The following is a 13,941-nucleotide window of genomic DNA, read 5'->3' on the forward strand; positions in this document are numbered from 1 at the left end:
TTTCAGAAAAAAAAAATATTTTTCATATTTATTGGTTGTTTTATTTTTCTTTAAAACAGTAATAAGAAACTAACTAATCCCTATAAATATATTTGTAATATAATATCTATAAAGTTGTTTTCAATGTTGCATAAAGCTGTTATAATATTACAAAAAGTTATTTTCATATTTGTGATTTATTTTAAAAAATGTTAAATAAAATAAGAATAATAATAAAAAGAATAAAAAATTTTAGACAAAAAATTAGAGGAAGTAAATATTGACATGTGAAAAAAATTTATTTTATTAGTAATAATAATAGATGAATAGATAAAATAGATAGATAAATGTGAACAACTTATTTTCTCAAAGATTTAATTATTCATTAAATTCCTTTTTCAATATCCACAACTCAATCTCAAAATAAAGAAAAAATGTAAAAATAGCAACAATCAGGATTAAATTACTAAATTGAATAATCACTCATTAATTTTGATCTACCTACTCAACAAAAGTGAGATGGAATTGGAAAGAGTATACAAAAAAGTGAGTCAGCGTTGGTTAAATTTTAAAAAGATTAAATTAATACTGTGATACCAAATATTTAAAAATCAATTTATGTAATTTAATTATTTTAAAGATTGTAACCAAATTAATTAATCATCAATTATAAGAGAAAGGGAAGGTGAAAAAAATTAATCAGAAGTTAACACTGAGCCCTATTTCTGTCCCTCCCTCCCTCTCAAGAATCAAAAGAACACGGTCAGCATTCAAAAATGCATGTAACTTTTCATCTTCTATTCTCTAATTTATTTTTTCCCTCTTTCGTCTCTGTTCCTGATTTTCTCACTGTTCCTTTCTCTCGCTTGTCTTTTCATTTGAAGAGGTTTTACTTGCGACCACACTCACTGAGTTACTCTTAGTTTGATTTTTTCGTGCTACACTTTTTTTCTGCTCTTTTCGTTTTTTACTGTGAAAAATGTTGGGTGTGTTTGTGTGATTCTAATTGTTTTTGTGTCGATTTCAGGTTTTGATTGTTGGAGAAGGCATTCAAGTTTCTGCCGGTAAGATCACTGTCTGCTGTCACTGTGTAAATTCTGCATTGCATGTTCTTTCGAAGGGTTTCGCTAGGGTTTTGGTGTGAGCGCATGTTTAAAGTAGAGTCTGTGAGAAAGTGTTTCTTCAAGTTGTCCTTGTTTAAGTTTGACTAAAAAATCTCAGTGCTTTTCTGTGTGCTATTTTACTCGCTTCATTCGAGTTAGTTCACTTAAGTTTGTGAGCGGTTGCCCTTATTATTCAGTTAAATTAAATTTATGTAGAGTTCTTTGTTTTTTCTCTTTGAATTTCAAGTTTAGAATTGAAAGATTATGATGATTGGGAAGTTAAAATATTCACTTGAATCATTGACTCCTTTGGGTATTTTATCGTGAACAAAGAAGCCTAGAAATGTTCATATTGTACGACTTGCAGCATGCTTTCTTATTAGACAGTATATTGATTGATGGTATGAAATGTTGTATTTTATGTAAAAATATGGAGTTTTCTTATCATTGAATTTAGTTTCTAAAAATTGTTGTCTGGATTTTGGTTTTTGTACCTAGCTTTCCTGGTTATTGAAAAACTGAATAATTGACATATCAATGTTGTCCAAGATTCTTTTTAATTTACTGCCTAAAAAATGTTTGTCTTCCTAATTTTTCACAAATTTCCCTTCTCAGGAATATTTGAACTTTAGGGGTGTTTTACATTTGGGAGCCTGTGGTAAAAGTAACTGTTGGCTGATTATAAATGGCACCAAATAAAAGGGTGGGTGCGGCCTATCGTGCAATGGCAAGTCTTGGTGTTGATGAATCGAAAGTGAAATCAGTGTTAAAGAAACTCCTCAAAGTGTATGATAAAAATTGGGAGCTTATCGAGGAAGAAAATTATAGAGTTCTAGCAGATGCTATATTTGAGGATGATGACAATATGGTGTGATACTCACTTTATTTGTTCTCCCTCTTTCTACGACACACATGAGTGTGCTCTTTTTTGTTGCATGCTTACTTCCCTTGTTGGATTTTATTTTACAGGTTCCTGAACTGAAAAGGAAGAGCCAGACAGTAGATGCGCATAACACTCATCACTCTTTGTCTTCTTCCTTATCAAACAACCTAGAAGAAGAAACAGAGTGTGAAGAGGCTCAGATGCATGTTGAAACAGCTCGACCTTTGAAAAGGCTGCCATTAAGAGGCCAAGAGATTCAGCCTTTGCATCCTTCAACTAATAGTGCTCCCAGCCCTCCATCAAAAAAGTTTAAATCAGAAGATAGTGGATTACCTGGGGGTTGTTCTGGGAAGAAACCTCAAAACAAAGCAGTGTCATCTGATGGGAATCCAAGAATTGAAGCACATGTGTCACCCCGAGATGGCATTGTTGATAAGGGAAAGCAGCCTGCATCAACCCAAGTTTCTCACAGAGGAAGAAGACTTGCATCTGAAAGAGTGTCCCCATCGATACCATCTAAAGAACCAACAGTTGAACCGGGAAAAATTCTGTTGCCAAACAACCAAATGTCTCGAACTCATGTACTGCTCGTACCCAAGGACGAGCCTGTTGATGAATTGCCTGATTATGAGATGCCCATTGCAGTGATTCCTCCTGGTATTTGTGGACTATTCAGTCATTAATTCTGGCCTTTTGGTTTAGTGGCCTGGCATATTATTTGCAACTGGCATGTTTTGATTATAGTTTGCAAACCATGGGTTTACCCATTCAGCAAACAATTTTTTCCCACTTTCTATCAAACCCTGGATTAATACCCTAAGTCATTTTCAACCACGACCAGCCACAGTTGTGCCAAACATGTTGGTTGTGTTTGAGTCACTGTTTGCACTCACCAAACCTTGAGATTTAGGGTTTGCAAACTACAACGAAACATGGTCCAGTATTTGCTTGGTAGTATTGCATTAGACAGAAACTTTTTTTTTTATGGAAGTATAGGAAAAATCTTTAAAGCTACCATACCTCACGAGAATATAGAAGACAATGCCCAAATTTTGGTATGTTGTTTAATAATTGGACCACATTAGTTTCCAACTGATAGAAGTCAGGCTCTATGGTCACTTCTTATGCTCTAAATAGAGTATACAATAAGTATACAAATGCATCATGATGTCCATTGCTTGTTTTATGTAAATGTAGCCATTTCTGGCTTTTGACTCGGTCTCAAACCAGATAGTGTTATTTTTGTCTCGATTGTTCTTTTAATTATTTTGTAAATTAGCATTCATTTTGTAAAGAGGATGTTTAATGATTTTTTCCCCTCTCAGAGCCATCGAATGTAAGGGACTCGTCAATGAAAAACGGTGTAGCTGGAAAGCATGGTGACCATGTTACCATGTCATCATCACAACACAGGGGAAGAGTTAGAGATGAAGATATTCCTACCTCAAATGGAGAGGCAACTTGTAATGTTGAGATAGCATCATCAACTCTTGGAGAGGTAAAACTTTCTTTGAGCTGCAGCTCAGCTCTTCAGGGATCAGGTTTTCATATGCCTAGTCAAGATCAACTTCTACAAAAGATAGAGGATAAATGTCTACGTTCATATAAAATCATTGACCCAAAATTTTCTGTTTCGAAACTGTTGAGAGATATATGTGATTGCATGTTGGAATTCAGAACTAATTCAAGTGATGACTCACGAGAAGGCTCTATAATAAGATCAGGTGCTGATGTGTCAAAGGAGTCACAGGAAAATCATGGCACACCAAATGTGGGAGAAAGTAAAGATTTGGACATGTTGTCTGGATCTTCAAACGGATCAATCGATGTTAATGCTTCTACTGGTTTGGTTTCCCTTTCTCCTCGAAGACCTTTTTCACTCACCCACCTGAGTGGGATGGATGATGCTGTCCTAGTTTCCAAGATGGACATAACTGATTTTTCACAAAATAATGGCAGAAAGGAGCCAGAAGGTCCCACCTCTCCAAATTCACGTAGTTTAGTGGTTGTTCCTCAGCATAACCTTACAACTGATGATATGAGGTCTATTCATGATGTAAATGACCTTACTAAAGGAGAAGAAGATGTTAAAATTTCATGGGTGAATGAAACTACTAATGATTTTGCACCTCCTTTTAACTACATACCCCAAAACCTTGTGTTCCAAGATGCTTATGTATGCATTTCTCTATCACATATTGGTGGTGAGGACTGTTGTTCGACTTGTATGGGCAATTGTATCTTGTCTTCTACACCCTGTGCTTGTGCAAATAAAACTGGCAGTGGATTTGCATACACTGCTCAAGGCCTACTGAAGGAAGAATTATTAGAAGAGTGCATTGCCATCAGTCACAACCCTCAACAAAATTTCTTCTATTGCAAAGATTGCCCACTGGAAAGATCTAAGAATGATGGTTGTTTAGAACCATGTAAAGGACACTTGAAGAGGAAGTTTATTAAAGAATGTTGGAGCAAATGTGGCTGTGGCAAACAGTGTGGCAATAGGGTTATCCAGCGAGGAATAACTTGTAACTTGCAGGTGGGTGTTTAAGTAATCTTTGTCACTTGTAAGCAAACAGATTTTCTTCAATGTTGATGAACAATTTATATTATTAATTTATATCTTATTTGGGTGTTATTTATATAATTTCTGTAATAAATGTCTGGACCTTAGGTATTTTTTACTTCAGAAGGAAAAGGATGGGGCCTTCGTACCTTAGAGGACCTGCCAAAAGGTGCATTTGTGTGTGAGTTTGTTGGAGAAATTTTAACCATTAAAGAGTTGCAAGAGAGGAACCTGAAGTGCAATGAAAATGGGAAATATACATACCCAGTTCTACTGGATGCAAATTGGGATTCAGGACATGTGAAGGATGAAGAAGCTCTATGCTTGGATGCAGCTTCATTTGGCAACACTGCTAGGTTTATCAATCACAGGTATTAAATTTCTCACTTATTGTTGTTAATTTGGCTCTAAGGTTCAAGACTAGGCCAGCAAACTAGAATTTATCAAGTCAATTAAGAGCCTCAAAATGTTGAAACCCTACAGTTTATTGGTCTAACACGGTCACCTTTACAACTTAATGAATTTTTCCATGTATAAAAGTTAGTATTGTCTCAGTAAAATTTCTTACTACTACAGTTCCATTGACGTGCATTACTTAATTGTGCTGTTTATTGAAATTGAGTAAAGCTGAAGGCAAATATTCATTTATATTGCTGTTTGATTTATAATTTATATGGACATAGATATTTACATTCACTTTTGAAATCTGATGCATCATCATAAAACAAAAAGAATCAAACCAAAATAAGAGGACAAAATTGACGTGGGTGGGTGGTTTTCAACTTTATAACTTATGAAGTAAAAAAAAATCATTATAGGGAAAACGTTACCAAATTTGGTATTATTTATAATTTATGTGAACAAGATAAATAACATGAGTTTCATTTTAATGCATGTTGTTCATTTTGTTTTTAACACAATGCCCTTCTAATAATCCAAAGGAAAAGCAACTCTTATGAATCAGAAATATTTGTGTAGAGAAACTGTATAATACAAAAGCTCAAACAGAATTAGGTTAGAAATGGTCCAATAATTTAATCCAAGTACAGGTAAAGAAATTAAAGACTGCATATTCAGATGGTTGATTGTGTCAGAAGATAGTTTTATACTTATCATTGTGTTCTCTTTAATTTCATCTTTTATTAATGTGTGGCTAGGCTCACATTTGGCACATTATTTGGTAATTAGAAATTTGTAACATTTAATAATTTCTATTTCATTTTCCCAGATGTTTTGATGCAAACTTGGTTGAGATCCCTGTCGAAGTTGAGGATCCCAGTCATTACTACTATCATGTGAGAAGTTATTAAATCTTTTAAGTTTTAATAGCTTTTTGGGACATGGTGGACTTTAGCATATTTTTTTGCTTATTGATACTTTTAATGTGTTAACATGTGCAGTTTGCCTTTTTCACTTCGAGAAAAATAGCAGCACGGGAAGAGCTAACATGGGTGAGTGTTTGGTTATGTAATAATGTTTGGTGAATAGTTATATAAATATCTCATTTTATGCTTATGAATTGCTCATTTTCTTCAAGTAGGGAGGAAATTAGCAACAACTATCAAGGTTGAGATAATTTGATTTATTCATGGTAGAAATTATTTTGTAGTTGTTTATGGCTATTATATTAACAAGTGCTCTGTACATTTGGTAGTTGGCAGACCTTTGAAGAGTTTTAATGACTTGTGTCTGCTCATTTTCTGTATTTGACATATTTCAAAATCATTTAATTAATCTTGGATTCATTTTTTCTCTAGAAAATCTAATGTATTTTTGCAGGATTATGGCATTGACTTTGATGACCATGATCATCTGGTCAAGCTGTTCCAGTGCAGATGTGGCAGTAAATTCTGCAGGAATATGAAGAGATCAAACAGTAAGTTCAATCTGCAGCTGTTGGGTCATTGGAAATTTCTTTTCACTTTTCATCATGATAAATGTGGTCTTTCAACCTTTCTTTGGACATTGTCTATTCTTATGCTTTGGCCTTCTCCACTTTGTTGCAATATTTGTTGTGGATTATTTATTTCATGTTTCAGGGCCACAAGCCCACAATGATACTTATGATATATAGAGCTCTACATCAGTATTGGTCTGTTTTTTTTTTTTTTGGATAGATTCTCTTCTTCTTTCAGAACATCTGTATCTGATTGGTGTCACATTTAATATTGGAACCATTTAATGTTTTTCAAAATTTAGGAATTACCATAAAAAAGATAATACTACAGAAGGCATGATTTTTAATTGAAGATTTGAATCTGTTCCCTGCTTGCATAGCATCATGCTTTATGCAGTCTTTTCTAGTCATTCGAATTGCCAAAATAAAAATTTGAATTTAATTTAGCTGTTTTGTTGCACAAATCATGAGGCAACTTTTTTGCTTTCCTTAAAGTGCATTGTTTTTCTGTTTGGTCTTATTTGATCACTTCACAAATCTAACCCAATTCTGAGTACGGAAGAGGTACAGGTACAGATTGAATCCCATCTGAGCATAACAGGGATACTGATGTCTGTAATAAATTTGAGCTTTTGACCTAACTGTTGGTGATTGAACTCATTAGTGTGATTAAAACAATAATTAGTTAATAAGTTGGGCAACTACTTTTTAAAATTACATCTATTGCCACTCTGAGTGATCTATCCTTGAAGTATGACAATGAATTGGCTCTGTAGCGGTTATGTTGGCCTATATTGCTAATTTTTAAACCAAAAGTACATTCGGGCATTTATGCAAAACTCATTCTAAAAGGTCATGGATTTATTATGGTGTGTATGAGTGAAACATGTTAATGTGGATGATGAATTCTTTGGATGCAAGTTAGTGGTGTAAAACTATTTAAGGAGTCTAGTGGGGATTTTAATGACTACATATTTTATTTATCCATATATTTGGCGTGTTTGATATGCATGAGCTTTCATTTTTTTTGAGTTGTAATTTCAGTAATGAATTTTCGCTCTTTTTTGATGCAGGATCTATTAGATCTGCCTCTAATGCAATATGATAGCCTTTCTTCGTTAAAACCAATTTTGTTGTCTCACCGTGCGCTGGATGAGTTGTAAAGAGATCCAGTCTACTTCGACAAGTGGTGCTTTTCGTTTAGTTAGTGGTTGGAAGACTAGTTTCTTTGTACAGGTATATGAAAACTATTATAGGCAGACATGGCCTACGAAAGGAAAGAGTTAACGTTTATTTTGGGATTATTTTGGTACTTATCAGAGGTTCAAACTAAGATATGAGCAAAATGGATGTTTGCTAAAACAAAACGGTGGGGCAGTAGTAAAGGTGAATATTTTTAGTATTTAACTGCAGCGTCTTTAGGGCTTTGAAATCTTTATCTTTTCTCAATATCAACACCCCTTACGTTGTAATTTCGTGTTATGAAATATGTTACCCATGCATGCTTGCTTTGAGGTTATTCACTCTCTCTCCCTCTCTCTCTCTCTCTCTCTCTCTATCTATCTATCTATATATATATATATATATAATCTACAACATATATAAAGTAACAGTTTGATTTGGTATTTTTACTTTTCATAAATATCCAACTAATCAATAATCACTTTATTTTTTTTAATAATAAGTGCCTCTCTCTTGCTAGTATAATATAATATAATGTTGACACGAAGTACTGTATAACAAGCACTTTTAAGTTTTAAATGTAGCGGTGAGCAACATGTACAACTATAAGGGTGATAGATGAATAGTTATATTTTGCTGTTAAATTAGCCATGAGTTAAACTTTGTTTTGAGACAACCGTAAAAGTTAAATTGTTTCAGTAATCAATCAATTATATAAATAAATAATTGGTTATTGTAATAATCAAAATTTCTTTATTTGGATTATTTTGTTGAAAAGTGAGTCTAAAATATATAGTTTCATTTGGAAAATAAATAAAAATCAATTTAGTATGAACGTATTTATGAAGGTTAAAGAAAAAGAATTTTGTTAAAAAATAATTGTAAATTTTAAACTTTTAGAAGCTTGAAAATAACGTATTCTTTAGTTTTTTTTATTTATATCTCTAAATGTGCAACTTTTTTTTCTAAACATTTTTTGTTTCTCATAAAAACAACTGAAGTTTTAAATGTAATGATTTTTACATGGTACATAATTGAAGGATATTTGAGATATAATTTTAAATATAGGAGTATTTGCAGCAGCTATCATTCACACGACTATTTGTGATATTTATGTCATGTATATTTGCCAATGGGATAATTTAATCGAGTGCAGTGAGAAATAACAGGGATTATTGTCTGGCTTGACCCGGACACAGAATTAGAATGAAAGATCGGCATGTTAAGGATTAGCTGTAATAACAAATTTTTGCAGTAAAAAAAGTCGAGAGCGAGTGCATTGAATGTTTTAAGGTTACACCTACACAAGAATATACATGATTACATTCAGGTAAAAGTACGCAATATATACACTTCCATTAATCGAAAGAAACGCGTATAAAACTTTATTTAACTGATAGAAACAGATGACTGATTATACTTTAGCTTCGATCGGTGTAGCTGATGACAGGGATTCCCTTCCATGAGGCCTGCAAAGGATTTCGTTCTGAGAAGTACAAGGCATTACGGGTCTAATGCCCCCTGGATTCAGAGGAAAAAGGAGTTTGTAGTAACCATCCATAATTTCTGTAAAATTGCAAGTACCCGCCACCTTCGGTATCTGCCAAATCAATTGCAGTACAGCATTCAGCACAAAAATTACAACTCACAATACAGAATTCTCAGGTAATTGAGCACACGCACCTGATAAATGTCACGCATGTAGGCATGCAGATTGGGATACTCATAGAGCTTCTTCTTGGTGCATTTAAAAAGAACGTTATAAGCTAGATCAAACCTAATCAGAGTAGTAAACAAGCAAACATCCACAAGGGTCAATGTGTCTCCACACAAGTACCGGGAACTCGCCAAGTGATCCTCCAACTTGTCAAGCGTGCAGAACAAGTCATTCACCGCTCTATCATACGCTTCTTGACTCTGCGCAAATCCACACCTGAAAAAATTCCCAATTTCATAAACTAGTAGTACAAAATAGAATTTCTCAAATTCTAAATTGTTCAGTTCACTCACCTATACACCCCGTTGTTGACATTCGGATATATGACTCGATACCATTCCTCAATCTTTTCCTTCAACTCAGGGGGTGAGAGATCCAAATCAGGGTTTCCAGCCACGCTGTTTAACGAGGAATTGAACAAGTGAATTATGTCGTAGCTTTCATTGCACACAACATCCTTCGAAACCTTATCCCACAACATGGGCACCGTGGACCTCCCATCATACCCACCTCTCCGAAGCCCATAAACCTCCTTCAACGTCCGACACCCATTCGCCTTATCCAAGCCCGGCCCAATCCCAATCCCAATCCCAATCCCATCCGCATCGACGCGCTTAAACTCCCACGACCCATCCAGGCCCGGCGACGCAACCGAGACGGGCACGGCCTCCTCCAGGCCCTTCAACGCGCGCACAATGAGCGTGCGGTGGGCCCATGGACACGCCAGGCCCACGTAAAGATGCAGACTCCCCGGTGAAGGGTTTCCCGAGAATCGGAACTTGGAAGGCGGCCTGGTATACCCACCGGAGGAGTCGGAGGGAGCGAGCTGAGACATCATGAGCCGCCACGTGGAGTTCCAGGTGGCGCGCACGGTGGTAACGAGAAGCCCCGGCGGAAGAGACTGCCCCCATAGCAATTTGGTCACCGCATTCAGCATAGAAGAAGAGTTGAACCTTGAATCGTTGTTCAGCGACATCCTCAGCCTGGGACGCGTGACGTGGCGCGAACCTCTCGGCGGAGGATTCACAAGGAGAACCGAGGAACAACAAGAACAGCACGACGACATCGTTTTTAGCAAACGGTTAGTTAGCCTAATCTATGTATCTATCTATAATCTATAAATAAAATAACATAACATAAAGAAATAACTTCTTTTCTCTAAAATTTTTCAATAAAAAAACTCCTATAACTCCTAATATTTTAATATTCATATAGTTTTACAATAAAATTATAATTATTATATTAACTATATAATAACACATTAATAAATGAAAATTGTAACAGTTTCATAAAACATTAATTATAAAAATGATCGATATATTTATATTAGTCAAAAAAATTACGTTCTGATAATTTTAAAATACAAATAATTTACTTCACGAACTCTTTTGAATAATTTAAAATTATAATTATAATTATATTAATTATATGATAACATGTTAATATAATTTTTTTTATCGATATCAAAAGTATAAATTTTAAATTATTAATAATTATGTTAATAATAAATCACTCTAAAAAATTTAAAATTAAAATTTTATTAATTATATAATTTAATAACACATTAGATATCATTAAACTTTAATTATGTTATTACAATTTTAAATTTAATAGTTGCTTCTTCATTAAACTTTTATTTTATTTATTTTCATGATTTGTTTGTTTAAAATATATATATATATATATATTTTTTTTTTGGTTCATCGCTGGAGTATCCAGGGCCGACAGCAGTCAAGATTTAACGTGGCTGTATACACAAGACAGGATTCGAACCCCTGATCTTGCTTAAGCGTGGATCAACCCCTACCGCTGAACTACACGCTTGGGGTTTGTTTAAAATATTTTAAATAGGATATAAGAAATTTTTAATTTTTTGTAAGATTATATTTTTTTTATTATATCTAATTGGGAACGATCTCTTTTAAGTTAATATATATAAATACAAGGGAACAACTCCTATCAAAAAACATTTCTCTAAAAAAATTTTCCAACAAATTTTCAATTTTCGTATATAAATTTTATAAATTAAAATTAAATTATGTTAATTTTATAATATAATAACACATTAATATAAGTAATAATAACAATATCATAAAATATTAATTACATTAATTTTAAATTATTACGGTTTTAAAATAAAAGTAGTTACAAATTTTACATAAAAATATTAATTATTATTTTAAAAATTGACATAATATCTAAAAAATAATAACATATTAATAAAGTTAGAATAAAAAAATTTTCAAAAGTATTAAATTTACTCAAAGTAAACAAATGCAATATTTTGTAATTTAGTTTAAGTTAATAATTTTTTTCTTAAAAAATATATATTTTTCTATTCTGTCAAATGTAATGAAACAAATTATCCTACAATATTTTATGTTATACTTAACTATTTTCATGGACATTAATTGAGAGCAATATTTTACGGTGTATTTTTTTTTACTTATATTCATATGAATATATTTTGATATTTTTTTTTTACTCTTGAGCATATTTTGATATTAATATTTATAATCTATAATATATATAAAAGAGATAATTTGATTTGGTGTACATATTTTTTAAATAAATTTATCTCTAAATTTTTAAACAATAAAAAATATATTAAAAATTATTTATTTTTATAAATAAAATTCAAATTTAAAATCTTGAAATTTGAGAACTAAATGTAATATTTACTGATTTAATAGATGTCAATAATTTATAAATATTTTTATTAAATAAAATATAAAACTATAAAGTAATCCGACTCAATTAATAATAAATAACTATATTTTCTTTTAAAGTATTGTAAAACATAATAAAAAAATATATTTAATAATAAATTTATTGTTAAAACATAGATTAAAAAAAGAAGAAAATCCTGTCACACGGATGAACGAACTAGAACTAGAAATAATAAAAATAATATAGGCTTAGCCCAATAATAAGACTGGCCCAGCCCATATGAACCCTAAAACCAAAACCCTTGTTTGTTTTAGTTATATATATAGAGAGAAACGTTAGGTTAGGGTTGGAGGGGGAAGTGAGAGACGGAGCGATGTCGAAGAGAGGGCGTGGTGGATCGGCGGGGAACAAGTTCCGCATGTCGCTGGGTTTGCCGGTGGCGGCGACGGTGAACTGCGCGGACAACACCGGTGCGAAGAATCTGTACATCATTTCAGTGAAAGGGATTAAAGGTCGCTTGAATCGCCTTCCTTCTGCTTGCGTTGGTGACATGGTGATGGCTACCGTGAAGAAGGGCAAACCTGATCTGAGGAAGAAGGTCTTGCCAGCTGTCATCGTTCGCCAGCGCAAGCCCTGGCGCAGAAAGGACGGTGTCTACATGTACTTCGAAGGTACTCTTTCACTTAAATTAATCTCGTTTCGTTTCTTATGTGTTGCTTCTATAGTTCTTTGATCTCGAGTGCCTCCTTTTCTGGTTTGGCATTCGCACTGGGAAGCATATACTTGTATATTGCCAGTTTTTAACAGCATGATGTCTATTTATTTGCATTGTGTTACCTGTCTGCTGGTAAATCCCTTTGTAATTCATATTTAACCCTAAGTTTGTGATTGCTTTGATTCCTGCACGACTGAATAGTAAATTCTTAGATAATTTTCTGTGTAAGCTTTGCCGTCTAATGGCTTCCTAGCTTTGGTTTAACTGTTTACTTATCAATTATTGTTCGAGTTTGTTTTCATTGCTATTGTTTAACCTGGATCATATGTAATGTTTTCTTCATATCGATGTGCTGTTTGCAGATAATGCTGGTGTCATAGTGAATCCCAAGGGTGAGATGAAAGGTATCTCTTCTTAATTCGTTCTTTACTTGCATAATTACAAAAGGAATAAACGTTATACAAATTTTGGATGATGTGAGCACGAGGTCACTATTTTTTCCCCTTTAAATGAAATGAATAAAGAATTGATGACATCGAGCTTTTCTATTTACTATACCATTCATCTTTGCGGTGTTACCTCAGTGAATTTATTGGTCTTAATTTTAGTTGTCTAACGTGGCTATGTAGGTTCTGCTATCACTGGACCCATTGGTAAGGAGTGTGCTGATCTGTGGCCAAGGATTGCAAGTGCAGCCAATGCTATCGTTTGATGGGTGTTTTTGTTTAATTAGCTTATATGTTTAAGCTTGTAGACCTTATATTTTCTAAGATTTTGTTTTTATTCTTGAAATTGAACTGCAATTAATACATTTTTTTTTACTTTTCCGTTTTATCAGTAAGTAGCTTTTTGAAGAGATGAGATGAATCTTGAATTGCTAGTTAAGAATTTTATTCCTGTTTCTTCCTCCCGTGTTATCCTGTCATTTTTATTTGTATGGTTCTCTTGTTTTGCTTGAATTTATTTATTTTTTATGAGGGGAACGAATGGGTGTATAATATTGGTTTGAACATGTGAATTTACAACTACTGTTGCCTATGATTTTGAAGGATTTTTTTATAGCATTCTTGGTTTGGGGATTGAAAAATGAAAGATCGAAATGAAGGATATAAGTGAGTGTCATACATTTGGTATATTTAGAGGTCGAAACATGGATTGGTTGAGGTCGGTGTGTTAAAAATCTTATTTTTGCAATTAAATGGAATTCCAGTCTTGACGGTTAGAGTCAC

The 13,941-nt window shown here is 33.3% G+C and overlaps 3 protein-coding genes and 1 non-coding gene across 6 annotated transcripts; 3 read left to right on the forward strand and 1 right to left on the reverse strand.

Annotated features, from left to right (window-relative positions):
* Positions 1-664: 664 nt before the first annotated feature.
* LOC109816477 (putative inactive histone-lysine N-methyltransferase SUVR2) lies at positions 665-7,947 on the forward strand. 3 transcript variants are annotated; one of them, XM_029269511.2, is made up of 10 exons: positions 665-757; positions 1,007-1,043; positions 1,698-1,950; positions 2,052-2,622; positions 3,291-4,504; positions 4,640-4,902; positions 5,760-5,826; positions 5,932-5,982; positions 6,311-6,407; positions 7,502-7,947. In XM_029269511.2, exons 3-10 carry the CDS (start codon positions 1,768-1,770, stop codon positions 7,531-7,533), a joined length of 2,478 nt encoding a protein of 825 aa, XP_029125344.1. In that variant the 5' UTR covers positions 665-757; positions 1,007-1,043; positions 1,698-1,767; the 3' UTR covers positions 7,534-7,947. The 3 variants fall into 3 exon arrangements, with proteins under 3 accessions (XP_029125344.1, XP_020237116.1, XP_020237107.1); XM_020381527.3 differs by having other exon boundaries at positions 673-761; XM_020381518.3 differs by having other exon boundaries at positions 746-865.
* Positions 7,948-8,811: 864 nt separating this feature from the next.
* Positions 8,812-10,429, reverse strand: LOC109792055 (Glutathione S-transferase family protein). Its single transcript, XM_020351442.3, has 3 exons — positions 9,621-10,429; positions 9,294-9,543; positions 8,812-9,210 (listed from the first exon to the last, which is right to left on the reverse strand). Exons 1-3 carry the CDS (start codon positions 10,391-10,393, stop codon positions 9,025-9,027), a joined length of 1,209 nt encoding a protein of 402 aa, XP_020207031.1. The 5' UTR covers positions 10,394-10,429; the 3' UTR covers positions 8,812-9,024.
* A 1,900-nt stretch (positions 10,430-12,329) lies between these two features.
* On the forward strand, positions 12,330-13,622 carry LOC109789903 (large ribosomal subunit protein uL14x/uL14z/uL14y). The gene is made up of 3 exons (XM_020348957.3): positions 12,330-12,668; positions 13,075-13,116; positions 13,342-13,622. The coding sequence occupies exons 1-3, from the start codon at positions 12,371-12,373 to the stop codon at positions 13,422-13,424; spliced, it is 423 nt and encodes a 140-aa protein (XP_020204546.1). The 5' UTR covers positions 12,330-12,370; the 3' UTR covers positions 13,425-13,622.
* Positions 12,710-12,852, forward strand: LOC114915792 (small nucleolar RNA snoR137). Its single transcript, XR_003803877.1, has one exon. It is a non-coding gene; the product is annotated as a small nucleolar RNA snoR137 (small nucleolar RNA).
* Positions 13,623-13,941: the final 319 nt, after the last annotated feature.

Source organism: Cajanus cajan, chromosome 7 (genome assembly GCF_000230855.2).
Source record: "Cajanus cajan strain Asha chromosome 7, NIPB_CcT2T_4, whole genome shotgun sequence".
NCBI lineage: Eukaryota > Viridiplantae > Streptophyta > Magnoliopsida > Fabales > Fabaceae > Cajanus > Cajanus cajan.

What these genes read in the sequence shown, in the direction of transcription:
- LOC109816477 (XM_029269511.2), top strand. Translation starts at nt 1,768, where the DNA reads ATGGCACCAAATAAAAGGGTGGGTGCGGCCTATCGTGCAATGGCAAGT. An exon ending in CATTGCAGTGATTCCTCCTG is followed by an intron (nt 2,623 to 3,290) that starts GTATTTGTGGAC and finishes TTCCCCTCTCAG; the next exon opens with AGCCATCGAATGTAAGGGAC. An exon ending in CCAGTCATTACTACTATCAT is followed by an intron (nt 5,827 to 5,931) that starts GTGAGAAGTTAT and finishes TAACATGTGCAG; the next exon opens with TTTGCCTTTTTCACTTCGAG.
- LOC109792055 (XM_020351442.3), bottom strand. Translation starts at nt 10,393, where the DNA reads ATGTCGTCGTGCTGTTCTTGTTGTTCCTCGGTTCTCCTTGTGAATCCT. An exon ending in GTCAACAACGGGGTGTATAG is followed by an intron (nt 9,544 to 9,620) that starts GTGAGTGAACTG and finishes GAATTTTTTCAG; the next exon opens with GTGTGGATTTGCGCAGAGTC. An exon ending in ACATGCGTGACATTTATCAG is followed by an intron (nt 9,211 to 9,293) that starts GTGCGTGTGCTC and finishes TTGATTTGGCAG; the next exon opens with ATACCGAAGGTGGCGGGTAC.
- LOC109789903 (XM_020348957.3), top strand. Translation starts at nt 12,371, where the DNA reads ATGTCGAAGAGAGGGCGTGGTGGATCGGCGGGGAACAAGTTCCGCATG. An exon ending in TGTCTACATGTACTTCGAAG is followed by an intron (nt 12,669 to 13,074) that starts GTACTCTTTCAC and finishes TGCTGTTTGCAG; the next exon opens with ATAATGCTGGTGTCATAGTG. An exon ending in TCCCAAGGGTGAGATGAAAG is followed by an intron (nt 13,117 to 13,341) that starts GTATCTCTTCTT and finishes GTGGCTATGTAG; the next exon opens with GTTCTGCTATCACTGGACCC.